Source organism: Dermacentor silvarum, chromosome 2 (genome assembly GCF_013339745.2).
Source record: "Dermacentor silvarum isolate Dsil-2018 chromosome 2, BIME_Dsil_1.4, whole genome shotgun sequence".
Classification (NCBI taxonomy): Eukaryota; Metazoa; Arthropoda; class Arachnida; order Ixodida; family Ixodidae; genus Dermacentor; species Dermacentor silvarum.
In genome coordinates, this window is record NC_051155.1 from 245,965,378 (window position 1) to 245,987,594 (window position 22,217).

A 22,217-nucleotide genomic window follows, 5' to 3' on the forward strand; every position below is an offset into this window, starting at 1 on the left:
TTGAGGAGCATCGGAAAAGAGCAATTGTTAGTCCTCGAAGGAGCAACCGCATTCAACTCCTCTCACTTACCCCCTAAAGGGAGGAATGGTTGTGACAAATCAGTTCCTCCTCTAAAGGAGTAACCTCAATACCCCCTTTCCTCCTTTTCTTCTTAGAGTGTACCATCCTTTCGGATTCGTCAGTGGTGCTCTAACAACTATCTCGTGCATTATCTACCAGCAAGTTCGGCTAACAGTCATCGATGTTGGTTGAGGAGTTCAGCAATAGCCATCTCAGTCTGAAATTTCAGTGGGTACCGTCACATATTGGACTTACTGGCAATGAAGCAGCAGATGCTCTCGCAACTGAAGAACTGTCAAGAGCGCTGAAATTAAGAGTGCCAATGAATCACCATTTATGTAAAGATAATGCAATTCTGAGCGCGTTGAGAGTCACTTGACGATCCAGGCGTGGTTCAAAGAATACACCATGTAGAAGGTGTACGCTGTTTCATATAATAAGAACCAGCGCTGCCAACACCTCAGCTTGGGCCTTCAATGAAGAATGGACAAACTTCTCCGCTCTGCGCTAACTGAGGAAATTGGCGACGCGGAACAGTTAATCTGGTCCTGCCAGTACTTCAATAAAAGGAGAAATGCGCTATTTGAGACTTTATAAAGAAGAGAATTTCCCAATGAGGGCATGGAACAGGTAGTATTTCCCAAAGGACCTAATTAATTCAGCAGAATGCGATGCTTGAAATGTGGTTCTGTCCCAAGAAAACTAAGAGGAAAGAAGAAGGCGCTCTTTGTGTCCCTTCTGTCCTCTTAGTTTTGTTGCGCCAGAACCACATTTCGACCCAATTAAGTTTCTCAGAGGGGAAGTGTCACGCTCTTTCTAGTTTTTATAAGAAACTGAACTTTCCTACATGTCGTGATCATTATTATATGGGGACATTGGACTTTCCGCTATGTAGCAATCTAAGGGCTTCATTTTTTATTTCCTCTTTAACGAGGTAGTACAGAGCAGAGCAATTGCTGGCACTGTGTGCCAGCTACCCTGCCCTAACCAACACCTTACCATCACCACCGCATCTTTGGTTCTTTTCTGACTGAACAATGACCAGTACGACATTTTGAGATAATATTAATAGAAAAAACAAATTACCTACAGTGCAAGCTACGCACATTTGCTGTTAAATAAATGAGCCATTCAGAGGTTGTTCTATTGGCGTGCCTTTATCTGTATGCAAGCGATTGAGTATTGTATACTAAACGCGCTTTTATACATGACTATTCATAAGGCCAAAACTGCCTTTCTGTTGCATTCGATCATGATCAAGTTTAGACAAGTCAGAAGCATATCAATGTTTTTTTTTTTGTTTTTTTTTTTATCCCGATGACCCTCTTTCGCAGCACCTTGCATACTGGCAAAGCTATCATTTCTATCGGCTATATTGTAATTGCAAACAAAATAATGCAACATGTTCTTTAATGTTCTTTCTTCGGTGTCCATGAACAGCTGTTTACGACACCGGAAATTCGAAAATTATTTACGTTTTTTTTTTCGTCAAAACTGGAAATTTCAGGCAAATTGTAAAACTGTTGATTTGTGATAGAGCGACGATATTCAGCACAATTGTTGAACAGCTAGGTTAGGTTCTCACAGCCCACCAAGTTTCAAAAGGCTACATACATTGCTTTAGCAGATAAAAATTCGTAAATGTAGAAACTTTTGAAAACTGTTGCAAATTAAGAAATTTTTCAAAAAGCACTTCCGCTTTGCACAGAAGTCTCAAACAGCGTTAGCTGACTCTCCTTTACGTGTGCGTCTTAACCAAAAACCAAAAACGTATTCTGTGTAGCCGTAATATTTCGTAATATTTCGCATTTTACATCTTGCACATTGCAGAGAATGCCCGGTGCATGTAAATGGCGCCTCCACACTGAAGAACTTGGGGTAGTTTCTTTAGCTCTCCAGTTATCCAGTCCCCCCCCCCCCTCCCCCTTAAAGCAAAGAGAGAGAGAGAGAGAATACGTTCACTTGTGTGCGTCCGATTGACAACTGCATAAAATACAAATTATACAATGGAATCTAAAGTTTGAAGTTTCGGACCCGTGTTGATCTCTTGTGGAATTACCCTTAGAGAAAACCATACATGGATAGTACGTAGTAGAGGCCAAACTACACGTGCGCTTGCCGGCACACCAGAGCCCGGTATCTGTCTGGCGCTTATATCCATGCTCGCGCCGTGCTTTGGCTAGAGTGATTCTAGGTCACTCTACTTTGGCGCGGACGATCTGTACCGCGCACCATCCGAGCATGCGTAGGCGCACTGGCGCGAGCTTTCGCGCGCTGGCAAGCGTACAGCTGCAGCGGAAAAAGATTCGCACAAGTGACCGATCACCCGATGAGACAAATTGCGGCACCCGACGCTGTTGTGCCCTAGCACACCGAAAACGAGAGTGCCTCTTTGAAACATGAATCATGTGGCACTTTAGATACCAGTGTGTACGGGAACAAGTGCGCCGCGAACCACAATTTCCCCTCTCCGCGGTCATCGGCCACTTGTGCTCATCTTTTTGCGCTGCAGCAGTACGTGTAGTTTGGACTTTAGCCCCCAGAAAGTGCGCGAGATACCCTAAGATTGTGCGAACGCATTAAATAAAATAAACGAAAGACAATTAATAATGTCATTGTTGGGAACATGGTGTGTTCTAAAATCTGGACATCTTGCTTGACCACCTGTGCTGGGCATCGTCAAGGACCGCCATAGTGCAAATTACCCTGCGGCGGCATTTTGAGCTAATCGGAGAGGTCGTGGCAGCCTTCTGTGCCAATCAGAGCTTACGATATATATATATATATATATATATATATATATATATATATATATATATATATATATATACGTTTATTCTTTTTAGACATTAATACATGAGCCGCAAGAGACGCCATAGAACATAAAGCGAATATTTTTCTTTCGCTCTTTTGCCCGTTTTTATACTCAATAATCAAGTTTTTTGTTTTTGTTTTTTTTTTTTTTTTTTTTTTTCCGATACAAAGGCGCCGATGCAAAGGACGCGAGCTCTTGCGTACAAGTTGCAGGGTTTTGCGCTCGTTCGATATGAACGTTGTTTTCACAAGTTAGATAGAATTTGCAACGGTAAAATAAATATTGCGTCAAATTTCATTAAACATCCAGCCTCCAGGGCTGTTGTGGGGATTGTGATTGTTGTAGATTTGTTTACTTTTAAAATCTCCCGCAAAAATAAAAGGGCGCATTGCAGACAAGCAGCGCCATCTAGTCATCTACACAAAAAATAAAGTTGACCGTTAGTTGGTTATTTTACATTCTAGTTGGTTAGCATCGCGTTTTTTGACGCGCGGCTCTAGGTGGGCAAGCCCTTCGATCGTTCTGCTGCTGATTTTCCCTACCAAAGCATAAGCGATGACTCGACTGACAATGTGGTGCCGTTAGATTTTAGTTCTGATGGCAACACTGCAGCTCAGCGGCCTGGAACAGGCGATCGAGTTTCGTTTTTGCGTGCGCATTGAAATTATACGAACACGCGCTTGATATTTGACGACTGGAATATTCTTTCCCCCTTTTTAGGATCTCTGCAACGTACAGCCAGGATGTTTCCAAATGCCCCGCGCTTTCCCAAATGCATTACGTTTTCGCCCTAGACAGTTCAGTGCCCACGACGACGTAGCGCTGCTGAGCGACTCGCGCTGGTACTCAAGATCGAGCTCTGGATTTTTTTTTTTTTTTTTTAATTTTCACCACTGAGGTGATAAAGACTTAGCGTGAAAAACAAATAAATATGCCTGGATGCACATTTTGAACCGACAGACGTACAGCCATGAGCAAAACTTACGGACCAGGGGTTGCGCGATAAAGCCGATTTTTTCCTCCGCCTGCGAACACAACTTGAAATTCAGGACTGCAGTTCAAAGTTGGCATTGCGAACTTTTCAACGTACTCATCAATTCCAGTTCATGCTTATTAATTACGAAGAAATTCAGTTTTTTCGGCGACATTGTGGTCCGCATACTTTTGCTCACGGGTGTACGTAGGACGTGGCGGCTTCTTGGAGAAAGCGCCTTTCCTTCTTAACGCGATAGGGCCCCGTGTCGCGCAAAATCCTGCGTCGGCGTCCGTCATGGAGGAAGGAAACCCCAGGAGAGGCCCTGGCCAGCACGAACGTATTGGAGAAGGTGTGGCGGAAGTCACGTGATGTTTTTCGCAAAGGAGCACTGGGATGGGTACCCCAAATGTCAACGTTGCCATGACAACCGCGCTCCTGAAGCTTCGCTGCTGCTCTCGGTCTCTGAAAAGTGAGATAAGATTTTTCCGCCGGTGTCTTTTCCGCAGCACCTTTTGTTCGCGAGAAAAGCTGACTTTGGAGTGTGGTGTGTGAGCTTGAAAGTTGTGTTTTGGGTCTGTGAGTGTGAGTGTCGGCCAGCAATAGATACACTCAAGCAATCACGGCGCGGGTCTTCGTCGTCTTCTTCAACGTGCCACGGAAAAACACAGGAGCGCGTCTGCTTCACTAAACCTGCTACAGAAGTGTCGCAAGCTTTGTTTTGACGCGCGTCGGCAGCAGACACTTCCTGCCGCTCGTAACAATTCAAGTTCAAAGTTCGCGCCCATCTGCTCCGGCGAGCTGCAGAACCCCTGATTGGAGGCGCAAAGAGAGGTGGCACACCAACATGGCTGCACTTCCGGCTTCAAAAAAGTGACGTCAGGGCCTCTCCTGTTTTGTTTCCTTCCTCCATGGCGTCCGTGGTGGAGAAAATTATCCCGAACCACCTCGACCGCGCAGGCCATCCGCGTGGTGCAAGGTGTTAGTGAACAAAAATTAATTTCTCACAGTGGAATCCGTCAGAAAAATGGTAAAGTACGACTTAACTACAACCTACAGACATGGTGACGTCGGACTGTTATTTGAATGTACGCGAAAACATGATTCTGTTACGAGGAAACTCAAACACCAACCTCTTTTGCCAGCATTTCTACATTACCAACAGCGGCGCGCTCGGGTAGGCTACTTGCGAAAAGCTTATCCAGATGGCGCTCGCATCCTCGGCAGGTTAAAGCCCCTTACGGCAGGTTAGAGTTACTGAATATGCTCCCTACGGGAGCAGCATAGGCGGAAAGTTTTCATTTTTCCGGGGTGGGGGGGGCTGGGGCCCAATTAGCTTTCCGAAACCTACCCATATATATATATATATATATATATATATATATATATATATATATATATATATATATATATATATATATATATTGTGAGGTGCCTCCGAGACTCCCACGTCCACTTCGCCAGTCGCCCGACAGATGGCAACACCTGTCTGGCGTTCTCCCCTGCTTTCCCGCCTTTAGTTTGGAGTGGAGAGCTGGGAGAGTCTGCCCCGCTGCCATGGAGGGCTGTTGTGTTGAGTCGCGCTGGCGCGCGCTAGCCCTTGTATTGTTCAGTATGCCTTGCCAACATTAATAAAGACGTCGACCTGCGTCGACGTTACTACCTTCGTGTTAAGCCTCAAGCATCTCGCCCCAGCCTCGCCCTCACAATATATATTATATATATACCCTTTGCTAACAATTTTCTATTGCTAGCTTTATAGCAAAAGCAATTATATCGACACTTCAGGCAAATTGTCGCGGTTGTCGTCGCCGTGATGTTCCGCATTAAATCCGAAAGCCATATACATGAGCAAACTATACCCTGTGGGTGCGGGAAAAAGCACCTAACAGTGAGCCGAACAGGATGGCGGCTTGATGGGCATTATTTCCCTCTAGCCCAGCCGTAGCTGTGAATGACTGTGCGCGGCTGATGCTTATGGGGCCCGCGTGCCATATTTAATTGCTGGTAATCATTGGTGGGTGCAATGATAAAGGGCGACCAGGGATGGCTGCTAACTTCATGCGCGTTGTCTTCCTTGCCGGGCTGTCTTTCTGCGCCCCTAGTGTTGCAGAGTTAAAAGACAGAGGTCATCGCAGATCACTCACAGAGGCCGTCAGGAGTGGATATAAAAATAGGCCAATAATGATGATGAATCTAATTTTCAGAGTTGCGGTGAATCGCGTGGCCGTACGAACCGTTCGCCTTTGCTGCCGGCGTTCTTCACAATGCTTGCGTTGTGAAAGCGAGTACTCGAGGTCATCCAGTGAGGTATTTACAGGTTTGCATGGTCCGTGCTTACTATGTCCACTATGTTCACTATGCTTACTATTTTAATTTTAGGTGAATGTTTACTACAATTTACATGGCCACTATAATTAATGCATCGTGTAAGGGCCACACTTTTCTGTCGCAATTTTGACGAGCCTTTCATGGGACCGGCCCATTTGACCTCATTTTTTCAACTACTAGTATGAAATCCGCCGTGAACCTGCGCGATCGCCTCCTCTCGACATCCAGTAGCGACGCGCGAAAGTACGCTGCACGCGACAATCGCTGTTGAGCCCGATCAGAATCAGCGTACGAAACGCAATTGCTTCTCGGTTGGATGTCTTTTTTTTTTTTTTTTTAAGATTGGCTGTCAAGTTATGGGTGCGGGCCTTACACGGGTGTGATCCTTACACGGATTTACACGGTAAGAATCTTCCTTCGTGTAATCGTGTAATTGTCTTCTACTTCGCTATCACTGATACTGCTTCGCCTTCCCGGCCAAACTGCAGTCTTTTTTTTTAGTACTTTGAGTCCGAGTATAAGCGCTGCTGCGCATGACTGCTAGACTTCTATTTATTCTGATTTTGAGTGAATCCGGCTTGGCATCATTTCGGTTACTGAGTGAATTCTATATACAAGGTGTTTCAGCGAACAGTTGCCAAAATTTTTAAAGGTGGTCTGTGGCAGGTAGTACAATTCTAGTTCATGAGCTCGTCTACTCGAAGAGGCGGGCATTACTGGCACAATAAAATTGAAATGCATAATCGACTAATTAACAAAATTAAACAATTAAGTTTTAAGCTAATTACGTTATGGCCCATGTTGCAATTTACAAATTCTAGCCGTGGAGTACGGATCCATTTTGAACTAAATCTCAGGCTGACACCAGTGTCGAGGTATTGTCTAACTTTGCGGAGAAATATATTGGCGTGCCAGTCACTTTCTCAACAAAACTTCATTTTATGCATCAAAGCACAAAAGTATGAAAAGAGCAAATTATGGGATTTTACATACCAAAACCACGATCTGATTATGAGGCACGCCGTAGTGAAGGACTCTGGAATAATTTAGACCACCTGGGGTTCTTTAACGTGCACCTAAATATAAGTATACGGGTGTTCTAGCATTTCGCCCCATCGAAATGCAGCCGCCGTGGCCGTGATTTGATCCCGTGACCTCATGCTTAGCAGAAGACCATAGCCACTAAACAACCATGGCGGGTAAGCGCAAAAGTAACTGGAACGCCAATGCATTTCTCCGCAATGTTCGGGAATTAATATCTCGAAACTGGCGCCATCCTGAGAATTAGTTTCTAGTGCATCCGCCTTGCGAATTCCATGGCTAGAATTTGTAAATTGCAACACGGGCCATAAGTTAATATGTTAAAAACCTAATTTGTGATTTTCTTAATTAGTCGATTATGCATTTCAATTTTTTGTGCAAGTAATGTACACCTCTTTAAGTAGACCAGCTCATGAACTAGAATTGTGCTATCTGCCACAGGCAACCTTTAAAAATTTTTTGAAAGTGTTTGCTGAACCCCGTATTTATGGCCTCTGCATGCAAGAGGCGATGTTTTCATCCCTAATGCGTAAATGTTGTAAATAATTAGAAGACCTTTTTATTCTTTTATTTTGTCGCCAGTCGTTAGCATTGCCTACTGGAAAGAGAATCAATATTGAGACACATATCACTCACATGCTTTTCCCACGCCGTTGATAGAAAACTCTGCCGAAGGGGCCACTGAAGTCTGCAGGTTTTTTTCGGGGTCAAAAAAGCACGGAAAGTAATTTGAAGTGAGGTGAACGTACATCAACATATTCATTCTCTAGGTATAGGCTATCCATTTAGTTGGCTACCTCCTTCTCTTTAAAAATATAATAAACTTTGTCCTGTGTATATATTAAAATATATTGCGTCCGTGCATGGTGTTCTCAGCGGAAAAAAAAAAAAAAAAAAAAAAAAAAAAAACATGTTGAAGTGAGGAAACACGGATGAGGTAGCCGCCGCTGGTGCTTCTAATGCGCTTGTCCTCCCATTGTCAGGCTTTGCCGAAATAGAGCGAAAGTACAAATTAAAAGCCGTGCACGTCCGCGTCAACAATGGTGCCGTAAGCTTTTATCCACAACAAAAGTGAAAATGTGGAGGCAACGCAAGAGAATCCTAAAATTATGTGGGTAACAGAACTCCGGTAATGACATTTTAGGGGCGGGGGTGTAGGCTACGGATCTCCAGGGGGGGGGGGGGGGGGGGGGGGAAAATTCCGGAGCGGCTCGAGTCCCGGAGGCCCCCCCGTAGTTCGGTGCCTATGGGGAGCAGCATACATACAGTAACTCTACGGCAGGTAAAATTGGGACTTGGCCTGCCTAATGCGTTTTGGACACGCGCGCGCGTCGGGGCAATAACAAACAATTAACAAAATAATAAAAAAAAGGTCCTAGGGCCTTCACATTTTAATATAAGACGACTTATATTGCCCCTAGAGAAACGCCTTCCCAGCAATGCATTTCTGTTTGAAAGTGAAGCCGACTTAAAGGGGAGCGGTGTAAGCTTGGTCATAGTCCCTTAAGTATTGAGGGACTATGGCTTGGTCTTTGTAAGCTGGCTTTCTCATGTTCTGTGTTGCAGTGAAGCCTACTCAAAGAAAAATGCGATGCGAACGGGTCCCGATAACGCTATCGCGTTCCACTCTTAAAGGCCTCCAATTTTTTACATGTAGTGGACCCGGATAACCTTGCAGCTGCTGCAACTGTTGGCAAGACCTGGGAGGTATCCTGGATTCAGAAGCACATAAATCAGGAATCAGTAAATTCATTGCAGCCACAGCGTTGCATCTCCGCCGTCTGAAATGCCCGATCAGGAATAAGGCAATACATCCGAGACAAAACTCTGGGTGCTGGCAGACTCTAGAAGTGGGTAGACTTTCTCTTCATTTTTTTTATACGCTAGAAAGGGTGTGGCACCAGGACCACATAGCCCAACTTTTGACATAGTCGGGAAGCTTTGCAAAGAGTGACTTGACCAGGGGTACAAGATTTACATGGATACCTTTCAGTAGCGTACCCAGGATCTCTGCCAGGGGGGGGTTGACAGTTTGCCAATACCATCTAAATAGCACTAATTTCAATTTCTTCACGGGAAATTGTCAAAAAATGCGCTTTTTGTGAGTGTGCAGACAATTGCGCGTCTTACATCTTAGTTGCAGTACTCAAATGCGCAAGGAAAGAAAAGGGGTTAAACAAAAGAGGGGGGTTAAGTCGGCCTCAGGGGGGGGTTACAACCCCCGAAACACCCCACGTCGGTACGCCACTGATACCTTTTATACTTCAATTAAATGTTTTGACCATCTCCATGAGCACAAGACACTTGCATGCAGGACAACTCGCAAAAATTATCGTTGCATTCCAGCAGAGTTGGATACCATTCGCATACGCATACAATTCACACAGCAAATGAGCATGTTCCTGTCCAACAAATTAGAGAGAGAAAAGAGGGGACAGATGGGCTCTGAGAAGCCTCAGAAAGTCAATTGCCGTCAACAAATACAATGCTGGAATGTTGGGTGTGGACAAATCTGATCAAATGATTGGCACGTACAACGTCCTCAGAAAATGTGTACACTGGTGGAAGGCTTTATCTGTGTGGACATGGCACATCTAAATAGCTTTATAATTTTCCAGGAACACTGAAATGAAAACCCAAATATCCCAGAACAGCAATAAAAAAAATAAAAAAGCCCTCAAATGCCCCAGAACTTTCCTGAAGTGTCTACTTTGATGATCAGCTGGCATTTAGAGAAGAGCTAATTCAGCATATCATCATCATCATCAGCCTATATTTATGTCCACTACAGGACGAAGGGGGCAGCGCATTGTCACCCATGGAGCCTGTTCGCCACCAACTTAATAGAATGGACATGAGAAGAAACTGCAAGATCTGCTATGAATACACGAAAGCTCAAAAGTGGACAAACGTCTCCTGCTCGGCTTGCAAACTTTACCTGTGCTTCCTACATTTGCATGACTGCTTTGCCAAGTGGCAGATCTGTCAAGGCCGCCAACTTGATAGGCCACAAAAAATACATTGTGTATAGGACTGAAACGTACTGAAATAATAGCCTAGGGCACTAGCAGCGATGCGTATATTTCAGAATTAAAAAATAATTTTCTGGCACAGTACAGCCACTTCATTTCTCTTTGTATTTTTTATGCACCTTTCTTGTTCATTTGATAAATAAATTCTTCCAAATTCCTGCACACACACAGCACTACCTTTATTTAAAAAGGATCAACTGATAAGCTATGATTCCAGGTATAATAATGTTGAATGTGTTTAGTAGTTTCAAAGAAAAAAAAATTTATAGAAGCACTGAAAGTTGCAGATTTTTCCACGGGAACAAAACAGTTAAGCGAAGAACGTGCTGCAGTGTGGGAGCTTTTCTGAAGGTTTCAGATGCTGTTGTGGAGCGCTTGGGAAGGACAGCTCTCTTCTCCCGATGCCATCTCTCCCTATGGTGACAGCAGGAGAGGGCTCCAGCACTGGCACAAATGTACTGGTCAATGGCTTTGTACTCTACAGACTTGCGTAATGAAACAACAGATGCTACCTAAATATCCTCAGTACAACAAATATACGACTCAAAGTGCTTCATTCCTTAAACAAAGTGAATAGCTTTCTAGAAGCGTTCGGCTATTCACTTGCATTGACAATCATCATCTATATTTTCTGTAGAATTTTCAACAACATGGGTTCTTTGACCTGCAACCAAAGCTTGGTACAAAAGCGTCTTTGCATTCAACTGCTGCCAGTTTTAAGCGATGGAAACTATTTTGGGTTGTTTAATGCCGTCATAATATACACCACTAAAACATGAATATACCTTGCATGCAGGATTTTAGTGCATATCAGCACAAACAAATCTACAGTACAAGGTATAAACTATAATCTCAATCAAATTAGTAAATAAATGGTTAATTTCTTGTGGCTGGTGCTGCTTTTATTTTTGGTTTCTCGCGAGTTTGCCATTGCTTTTGTGCCCACACATTACTGCTTCGAGCATCGGACTTCACGAATGCAAGTGTCCACAAATAGTTTCTGCTTCAATTTCCAAGGTGTTTCCCGTGCAACCAATGCATAATTGGACACTGAAGACACACTGACAGACAGACACACAACACACAAAAAAAAAAAAAAAAAAAAACCAGGACTCCAAACACTCTTCTACAGCCTTAACTCAACGACTGCACACAGTCCTTCTATACTCCTTACCATACAAATCACAAACATACAATAGTGAAGGCACTGTACTAATTTACCAGGCACAAACACTTGCACTACCCAATAATGCTATCCAGCACCACATTGAGCATCACGTGGCAAACCGTTGTGTCAAGTATGTGCCAAATTACCTTTGCCGCTCCATACTCACTTGGAATGCCCAAGTTTTTTAGTTCATTTTAATTAGCTCAAACATCCCACCTTCCCTACCCTACACTTGGGAGAGCTGGACCGCTCCACCGCAAGAGCTGCACACTAAACTATGGCCACTACAGGTGGTCCACATTAAATACATCAATAGATTCAGACAAATGGACTCACCACCAAAACCGAGGAGTCAGCTGGTATCCAACATGAACGCTAAGAGTTGTTAGGAAATAAAGTTGCTCGCCTTGATGCATTGAAAGATTCCCCAAGAGATGTGAATTCTGTGTGATCATTGTCTTAGATGTCAGTCAAAGAAGCATTGTCGTCATGTCACCGTTGTTTTCGCGGTTGTATTGTCATGCCAGCCACTTTGTTGTAGTCATGCTACTGTCATTGCCATGTTGTTAGCTGCTCCATTATGTATCTTTTCTACATGCCATGCCTGAACCATAGTGTGACACCAGCTGATTTCTTAGCTTATAACTGCTGCTCAAAGTGTTACGTTTCGCGCATTAACCGGAGGGCGGATGCCATCATCATTAATAATGACATGAACTGAAATCCGTTGAGCCGGCGTGAACACTGAGGTGTTGACAAATTAAGCACTCCTACAGAAGGGTGTGTCTGTTCTACACAAACGACTCACCCACAATGTCAATGTGAAGCTCGTCTTTCATAGCCTAAGCGTCATTCAGTACAAGTCAATTGGCGGCATTTGTAATTAGAACGAGACGACGGGAGGTTTCCCTAGACTGCTGTGAAAGATTCCACCACAAGGAATGGTAAAATGGGTACGTGCATGTTGAGCAAGCAGAACAAGCCTACCACATCCAAGAGGCTGCTAATTGACATCGCCAAGTGTTGTGCATCATGCAAACTCATTCAACCAGTCAAGAAGTGGCTGGGCATTTTGGGGCAGTGGCTTGCAAGCATGTGTTGTTGACCTCTCCCCTGTCATTACTGGAACAATGTTCGGTGTACTATCTTCCCCCTTTCCACGAGCGCTTTGCGCTGACCTTCTTTGCCTACAGACCACTGGATTTGGCTGATGACATCACCCGTTTCCCCAGCAAGTGGTCTAGGGAAGACTGATGATTTTTAAGGAGAAATCTTGCATGCTAGCAGGTGCGCTCAGACATGTAGTGTGCACACAGAACAATGTAATGGTTACTGTGCTCGCTAATCCTGCAAATCAGTGTGCCTTAGCCTGTAAGTATGTTTCACCTTTTTAGGCATATGTGCTCAATTGTGCAAGTGAAGATAGTGCATCAAAACAGTGATATTTAAAATGTGTTGCAAGCATGTTAAAACACTTGACTGAACCTGTGCTGCAAGTTTGAATAAGTGTAAAGTGTTTTAGTAAAATGACTTGAATGGTCAATGGGCTGAATGTTTGCCCTTGCAATGTCAGTTTGTCTTCATGTAGCGGGTTCACTTTTTTTTTTTTTAGTTTTGTTGTCAAAATGTTTTACATCAGACATACATTTCAAGTACCTAGATAGGTGCTTTCCAAGTACGCTAGACATGAAACAGTTCTCATATCTGACATTCCTGTAAAGAGTTCTCGCACGGAGTTCGCATTCTGTAAGCTGGACAAAACTCATATAAGAATTTAAGATTCCTAAATTGTTCTGCAGCTGTATGGTTTTCATTTTTCTGAAGGTACAAGAAATGTGATGAAACTAAATTTTCAGTGGACATGATGATGAATTGGCACCTGTATGGGTTAAACTAAATTGTCTTCTACCAATGTGAATAAACTCCCCCCTGTTCATTTCCTTCAATTTCATGTCCTCACGACTCCTCACCAAGCAAGCAACTGTCGTCATGAAGGCATAAACGATGGCGTAGGCCCACTTTGCCTCTGTGCGACACCCCGGTAGCGTTGGCCAGCTACCCATTTTGAGACACACCGACGGCGTAAGCTAAGAGTGATCCTCTTTGCGACACCCAACTTCCAGACTACGGAACCCAGTCGCAACAGTAATAGTTAAGAAGTTGCTGATGGCCAAATTTAAGTCATTGCTTAGTGTTTTACCTTTATCGAAACGCCATTCACGTGCTGCCACATGGTGAATATTAATGACACTAAAACTTAAAGGTGGTGTCCAAAAATATAGGTGGTGCTGTATTATAGCTTTATTACAACACCAATTTCTAAAGACTTGGTGCACCAGCAAATGCATGCTCTTATTACAGATGTTTGTTTATAAGCATGCTTAGGTAACTGAACTAATATGCAACCATTGAAAGAAGTAATTTTTTTATATTAGAAGCCACTAGAGTTGAAATTTTCAAAACTACACACCCTCAAAACTACACATGCCATCAACATTATTCTACACACACAAGCATGCACAGGCAAATACATTTGAGAAAGAAGCCTCCCCCTATTTAAAATATACACTCATTCTTTTTCATGTCATCATTCACGTTTTAAACAGTTTATTTTACAAAGTTAAATACGAAACTTGCCATAAGCATCGTCATCATGGCATTTAATGGCACCAAATATGCAGTTGTGGCACTAGCTCCAAAAATGATAGAATTGGGTAACTCGTGTAGAAAGAAAACTTTCTTGTTGCACACTTTCTTTCGATGGTATTAGTGCTTTTGTCTGGAGCATAGCCAATTCTAGGCACTTCGTGCTGCACTCATTTGCCGACTTGTAGCAGTCACAAAATGGCAGACAATTCAGATGCAATTCATACTGCCTGCATCTCTAAGTGTTTGCTTTTAGTCTACCACAAAACTGGTTCATTTACATCTGGCCAGACATAGTTCTTTCCTTCTGCTATGGGCTACACTACTTGAAAGCCGCATTGTTCTCTGCATTCTGTCATCAGATTCTCATTTTCATTAATGAAAACTTATGATTTTCATAAGTAGATTTTGCAATGTTGCGTGTGTTTCATTTACAAATTAAGCACAAACTAAACGAAAATGTTTGGACACTTTCTATTTCATACAGAAAAAAAAAAAGTAAAGTTCTTACATTATTAACAAGCAGTCCAGCCCAATGAAGTACACGGTTATGCACATTCACAAGTGGAAATTGGGCTTCACATATTTTGCATGAGGGCTGTCAGCACTTTGGCAAACTCTGCTAAGCTGCAGTCAGTGCTAAGCAGGTCACATTCCAGTTGACATAGCTAACCTGCAATTCTTGTGTAGAAGCCACACATATCAAGGGAAGGCTAACGCTCACAGGAGCTGCACATTGGCCATCTGAAAGTAGCGCTGCAGAAAGTTGTTGGCTGCTGGCTGCAGTGAGCTGTTGATGAGGGGTGCCAAGCGGCCAGGACAGGCGGCTGAAAGTTTCTGTAGGCTCTGCACAAGATGCAACCGTGCATCTGGGATACTTCCCTTGAACGGGTCATGCTCCTTCTTGCCTGCAAAGATCAGTTGTGAGTAAGCTGTTTGGTAGCCAGGAGTGTCCTCAATCTCGACAAAGTGTTCATCATCTGGCACGCTGTCATCTTCAGGCAGTTCAAAGAGGTCAATCAGTGCCTGTAGCAGGGGGCCCCAAAAGTGTGAGTACTCCCCATCAATGAGAGCGGGGGCCTCTGTAAGGAGCTTGGTGATGCCTACAGCACAGATCTTTCGTTCCAACTGGCCTGTGACTTTCTGGACATCACTGATGACGAGCCTCTCAAGAACCATGCCAAACATCTTGGCTTGTATGCTGTCCACAGTGGAGATGAGGGCAGGTGCGCCATACCGGTACACATACAAGCTAAAGAAGACAAGCAGGCCTCGCACAAATTTCGTCGTCTTAGAGCTTTGTAGACGCTGGAAGAGCAGCAGGAAAATTTGCTTTATGTACTGGCCCACGGCATCTGTGCTCATGTGCTCCAGAATACTCTGCACAATGTAGAATCCTTCATGATCATTGGTCTTGGAGGCAATAAGCTTCTGGAAGACCCCCAGTACACCCATCAGACGATCAGCAGCCAGAATTTGTGCAGCACCCCGCTCAATGAACGCCTGCAGCAGACGAACCAGTGGGTGGATGTTTCCTGGCCGTTCCCAAAGCACTGGAGCAAGCAAGCAGGGGAATAGTGCCATGTATGGGTCAGGCACAGGTGAACTGTGACATTCCAGCATGAGGGAGAGCAGCTGAAAAACATAGGGGACAAATTCTTGCACATCCTGCTGAAGAATATCCTGGAACACAGGAAACAGGCTGCTCTCAAAGCCTGTCACTGCCGACGGGTCTTTTCCACAGGCAATCCTGATGGACAAACTGAGTGTCTCAAAGAGGAAGTGGTTGAAATGGGGTTTTGAGGGATTCTTGCTAGCCTGCACGAGTTTGGCTGTAAGCATTGGAAGCAGCTGACTGAGGTAAGGCAACACATTCTCTTGCAGAAGGGAGAATGTGCGCATTACTGCTTTCATTATGTACTCATTCTCAGCAGAGCCTGGATGAGCGAAAGACTGGAAAAGGTTTTTCAATAGCTGTTCAGAGATGTGCCCCACGTCAGCGGCAGCAATCACAGCCTTCCCATGTGGATCTTTCATGGTGAAGAACTTGTCAACAGCACTAGCAGCATAAGTGTGAACCACATAACTTGGTGCAAGAAACAAGCGGACCACATGGGGCAGACTCTGAAGAATCATATGCTTAGGCAGCTGGTTCCGGAACACCATTAAGTACTTGATTGCATCCGCTTTCAGTACTGGAAACTCAGTCAGGTTCTCATTGTGAAGGTCAGGAGCAATAAATTCCTGGTAGAAGTCAACCACATTGACAAGTGAGCTGGTCTGTGTGGTACCCAGTTTTGCTGTTTGCGCCTTGACAGCCATTGAGGTGACAAGGTAGATAGCAACATCTTTGTTCTTCCAGTTTCGTGCTGGTTCTTTAGCAAAAAGTTGCAGCATGGCTGTAATATATTGGGAGAATGTCTCGGTGATCTTCTGTTCAAAGTGTTTTGACAGTGCACGAACTAAGTCGCAGGCAGCACGACGACGTGTGTCGATGTCAGACCCTTCAATGTCTTTGCGGACATACTCTTCTGGATTATCTTCAAACAACTCTTCATCACTTGTGCGGAACTCCATGTTTGGTATGATCACTTTCTCGCAAATTGAGCCAAGAACATTAGCATCTTCAAAGAGCTGCTTGTAGTGGGGCCTCTCAGCAACAGCTGAAAGAAAGTGGATGGCATTGCTAACAAGAATGTCATATTTGGCCTGAGGTCCGGTTGTCGTCAGAAGGTGCCAAACAGCTGTTACAAAGCCAGGCAAATAGGTCTGGAACTCTTCGTCATATTTCTGGGCATAGAGACCAACATTGTCACAGATCTGGGACTTCAGCTGTTCCAGCAGCCCTGCCTCTTCATCTTCATCAGTCTGCAGCACCTTGTTATCAGCAGTCAGCAGGGTGAGGAAATGTGACATCCAGATATTCATGTTGTCCTCAAATATCTCTGGCAGGTCTTGATAGTTAAGGCTGTAGAATACTTTCGCTATCAGCACCAGAGAGCTAAATATGACCTTGAGCGCAGTCGGGTTGTTGGCATGAGTCTTGGCCAGCTCCATGGTAGCCACGAACAGGTCTGTAAACGGCTTTGCAAAGTTGTCCAAGACATGCTTGATTTCTGTCCATAACTCCTGCGACTTGAACTCGTAGCGGTAGCGCTTGAAGAGAGAATGTGCAGTTCGCAGCACCCCGTTAATGACGTGGAATTCGCCGCTCTGGAAATGGGTAATCATTTCGGGCAGCAGGTTCGGCCAACGAGCTGGGAAATCTTCACGACCGATGATACTGACGGCGTCGCTGAGCTGTTTCTGCAGCTGCTCGGGGCTGCGCAGCATCAGGCCCACGATCATCTCTTTGACGGCACTGCGGTCACTAGGGTGCACTCGGTCAGCGCCGTCCTCAGGAACCGCCCAGTGACGCTTCACATAATTCTTGAACGCAATCGCACCGGCCACACGGATCACCATGTCGATGTCAGCTTTGTCCACGAGGTGCAGCAACAAAACAGGGTAATTTTGGTTCACCTCTATCGTCTCAAGAAATTTTTCCGCATTACGACGAGTCGTAACGTCCACCTGAAGCGTTTGCTGGAGGTATGAGGCGAGCGTGCTCAAATTGTTGTCGGTTATTTCCATCTTGTATCAGGTTGTAGGCACTCACTTGCCGGCGAACCTCACTTTAAATGACGGATTTAAACTCTCGTCCTCAGGTCCATCCTAAAAATACGTTACCCACGTGCCCTCATGCAGTTTTTATGTTTGACGCAAGAGAGCAGCACGCTAGCTAGCCTTCTTTATTTTGGAGTGATTTTTGCATGCTTGCCTAATCAGTCTGCTAGTCGTGAGAGCCAGTGGTGGTGGGGAACTGCGGCGGCGCCACATTCTCATACATTCGCTAAATTTTGATAATAGGGCAATGACAACTTTCGCCAGGCGTTGTCACTCCGTGCCTGTCCGTGCTCGCACCTTTGAATCCGCATGCGCATGCAATGTAGGAAAGGTAGCTGACATGGCCCTAACCGTTCACCTAAAACCATGAGTTATTGAGACAATAGCGCCCTCTTAAAGCTTCACGGTCTTGTCGTCATTGGGCAGGCATTTAAAAAATTATAGGTCATGTAGGTTTCTTCAATCAACGCCATGGAGGAAGGAAATTTTTTACCTCCATGATCAACGCCAATGGATGTAGGCACTGGCTGGATATATGACATTACCTCTGTTGTGATGGCTGCGAAGGAAAGTTGCGAGCGTGGCTGTGAGGTTCTGACTTGAAAACCTGAAAACTGCGCGAAAACCAAGGACCATGGCCGCCGTGTTGAAGAAACGGGCATTAGCGGAGTTTAGTCAAGTTTTGCAGGTAAGCTGAATGTGTGGGTTTCGGGCGGAAGGGAATGTTGTGCTTGACATCGTCTTTTCACTTTTGTTCAGGAGGAGCCGCCTAAACCACTAAAAAAGTTATGCATATCCAAGAAGCCGGCACCCCAAAGGACTGTCGATGTCGCCGAAGTTCTGCAGTCAGGCAGCTCGTCGGATGTGATCATGATGCTGATCCAGTTATCGGAGTGCCTGCCGACACAGGTATACTACAAACCACCAGAGCTAAAGCAACTGGTTGCAGTACACGTGCTGTACGTTTCCGTAACAACTGGCTTCGCGTCGCAGTAACGTTTTGTGCTCACACCGGCAAGTGTAAAACAGCAGCTCGAAGATCGCGCGTCTTGTTTTTTGAATATATACCGCATGCTGAGTGCGCATTCGAAAATGACGCATGACGTATTCGTCGCCTGAATCAAACTACTTAACTGTTCCAGTCTGAATGGTCTGTAAAAGTAATTTCCAGTCGTAGCTCAGCTGGGATCTGTTGAAACTGGATCCCAGTCTGAACGGTTTATAATAGTTATTTCCAGTCGTAGCTCAGATGGGATCAGTTGGAACTGGTTGAAATTGTGGCGTGCCTTCCAAAGGTTTCCAGTAGCGTACAGCAGTAGCCGCAAGTGGTGCTGCAAGAAATTCTAGTGTCACGGCGGCACTTCTATCGGCGTGATGCGCTGCACAGGCGGCGCTGTGGTAACGCCGGTTAACAGAGCCCTCCATGCCGCGCTTATCGGTTTCGGGTAGTACGAAACGCGAGGCCCTGCTGGGGAGTGCGAGGCGTTCAGGTATATCTGCTTGTCGGAGGAGGGGAGACTTTGCAGCATGATTTCCGTTGCCAATGAAGAGAAGTGCTGTGCCGCTTTCGAGTATGTACTGTTTGAATTACATGATGCCAAGCTGCAACAGCAGACTGTTGCAATGTGTGTCTATTTGCTTAACACGCATAAACTAGGAGCCATGACTCGGAACAATGATGTAAATAACTAAGCAAACTAATAAAAGAATAAATAAGCTACTAGCGTTTGCACCATGACTGAGCTTGTCTGGTTCTGGTACATGTTGAATGCCGGCCACAAACACGCTTATTCAGCAAAAGCACATTTCCAGACATTACCACTGGTAAATAGTGTGATTGAGTGTCTGTAGCCTTTGTGTTCACACGCAGTTATTTTGCTTATAGAGACAATGATCGGCAGCAATAGTTTCGTCACCTCTGTGGACACACCATTAGCGGGAACTGACCTTGGGGCCTTTCGCCATGGGTGGCCACAAGTTCATTTCACTTTCAGAAAGTTGACTGCATGGCCAAGTACATCTGTGCAGCAGTGATTAACAGTGGTCGAACAACGAATGTTGTTGAAGCCAACGTTTCCACGAGGGGACTTGTATTCATCAGGGCAGCAACTGTGCCCTGATCAAGACAAGTCTCCTTGTCGAAATGTTGGCTTCAGCGACATTCCTTGTTCTACTGTTGTTAATCATTTCAAGCCTCCAACATCCTGTGAACCTGTCTCTTGTTTTGGATATTTATGTAGCAGTGTGTGTTTGTGGCATGTTTACGAGTTGGATCACTGAATTTCACCAACCGTGCATACAGAAAAACTGTAAAACATGCTATGTCACTCTGCAAACGTTGACGGAAGAGTTGTCATTCCAAGCATGGCTGATCATATTCACTTTCAAGAATAGGCAAGAAATATCATATAGGAGGACCTCAGCATGTAGCATTGATCGAAATTGCAAGAACATTCAAACATCTCAAGTGGTGAACTTGTGATCGGTTGGTGTGAGCGGTTGGTGCCTACTGAGACTGTGCGCTGATGTTCCTTTGTACTTGACAAAGTCTGTCCTGAAACAAAAGAAAAAGACGTTATGAGCAACTACATACCCCAACAATTACGCGCAGATAGAGAGAAAGAAAATCACCAGCCCTTCCCCTGTCGAGAAAATTGGGGTAAGCAAAGGTTGTCTGTGTGTTCTTGACCTACTCCTTTCCCTGCCCTTTCCTACTACTTTTCGTTCCCTTTCCTTCTACTTTTGTTTCCCTTTCGTGCAACATTTCCTTTCATTGCGTTGTATGTTTCCTTCCCTCGATGCATAGATTTAATAAACGTTTATGTTTTATTACCATGACATGTCGTGAATTTGAATGCCCTGACGAAGGTCATATACACACACGACAAGCTTCGCTTACCCCCATTTTCTCGACAGGCGATGGGCTGGTGAATTTTATTCACTTTTCACTTCTCTGTTTCTGATGTCTTCGTTTCTGGGCTCTGGTTGCCCTGGGTCCCACGAGACAGGTAGCGTGCAACATTTGGCTAGTTGATGTTGCAGGGCTTCTGAAGGGCGAGACAGTGCAGCAAGATGAAGACAGATAAAAAGAAGGAGGAGGGAAAGAAGGAAGGAAAGGTAGGGAGGTCAACGAGACGCACGTTGGCCTTGCTGCCCAACACGGGGAAGGGGTTTAAGAGATGAAAAGAAAGAAAGGAGAGGGAGGGAAGAAGGTACTCTCAGTGTGAACACGTGCAGTTGTCCATCACTGCACGCCTACAATCGGTCACTAAGGCAAGTTGATTTCGTGAATCGTGGCAATACCCGCGTCGCTTTGAAAGCCTGCGATGCATGGGGCCATGGGTGCAAGAATCTTTGTCTCTGAAAACGCTCTGCTGTCTAATCAGTTTAACACATTCTGAAGAACATTGTGTTCGATGTTATAAAGGTTACAAAAACACAACACGTGCTCGTTCGTCTCTCCATAGTTGCATGGGTCACAGATAGGTATGTTGGACATTCCAGTAGGGAATTAGTAGGCTTTCGTTAAAGCCACCCCAAATGAGAGGATAGGAAGAAGATAACACAAGCGCTTATGTTGTAGGCAGTGCACTAGTAGGGGTGGAATTGGTAGTGGGTCGTGTGACAGTTGGCAATGTGCTTGTGTATTTCAGAAACCCAGGGCCCAGCACCCACAAAGGGGGGGGAATAGGCAACGAAAGCTTCGGTTTAAAAGCAGTGCTGCACTTAAAGGGACACTAAAGCAAAACAATAAATCAACTTAGACTGATAAAGTATTGTTTGAAAACTCTGCTGTCTTTAATTACACTGCAATAGGTCAATTATTAGAAGAAAAAATGAAGCTCAAAGTAAATTTTTTTGAATTTCGCACGGCAACCGAACGTCAGCACTTCAGTGTGACGTCACGACTTCTAAAGTAAATTTTCGTATTTGGGCCACGTTAGCTCAGTAAAAGTTCGCGAAACTTGCCATATTCAGTCTTGGGCTCCTTTAGAACACAATGCAGTCAATCTTTACTGCTAAAGAATGAACTGAGACCTAGAAGACGCTCTCAAAATCCATGACGTCACGGTGAGCTAGTGCGGGAACTTCAAGGTGGTGTTGCCACTCGCCTTCTGTGTTTTTAGTTTTTTCTAGCTTACCAAGCGACTTTTCGCGGTAAGAGTGGGGTTTTCGGTATTGTGGAAGGGTAATCGACTGATACAGAAGAAATCATTTTTCCCCTTTAGTGTCCCTTTAACGTGAAGGTGGTATGTTCTGCGCATAATAAGCTTCAGGGGCTATGCTGTCTCACCAGGTTTTCTTGTTCCACTGGTTGTGACAAAGCTTACAAAAACTAGTTTTTATGTTGTGCAGAGCATGTCATTTATTATGTGCTGTTATCATGTGGCCGTGCCTGTGTGGGCCAAACAGGTAGGCGCATGAACATTCATCTTGGAGAGCATTGCAACATCTTCGACAAAATGAGTGGTAGCTTTTGTATC

General features: G+C 44.7%; 2 protein-coding genes across 2 annotated transcripts in view; one reads left to right on the forward strand and one right to left on the reverse strand.

The window, feature by feature from the left end:
• Positions 1 to 14,524: 14,524 nt before the first annotated feature.
• Positions 14,525 to 22,217, reverse strand: part of LOC119443036 (exportin-2) — a 42,252-nt gene continuing 34,559 nt past the window's right edge. The window contains exon 2 of the mRNA XM_037708162.2: positions 14,525 to 17,700. Within this exon, the coding sequence (XP_037564090.1) occupies positions 14,788 to 17,700 (2,913 nt within the window). The 3' untranslated portion in view covers positions 14,525 to 14,787. The remainder of the gene's footprint in view (positions 17,701 to 22,217) is intronic.
• The window catches only part of LOC119443037 (integrator complex subunit 4-like), a 65,030-nt gene continuing 60,765 nt past the window's right edge, over positions 17,953 to 22,217 (forward strand). Inside the window, exons 1-2 of the mRNA XM_037708163.2 lie at positions 17,953 to 18,421; positions 18,493 to 18,642. Coding sequence (XP_037564091.1) covers positions 18,368 to 18,421; positions 18,493 to 18,642 — 204 coding nt within the window. The 5' untranslated portion in view covers positions 17,953 to 18,367. The remainder of the gene's footprint in view (positions 18,422 to 18,492; positions 18,643 to 22,217) is intronic.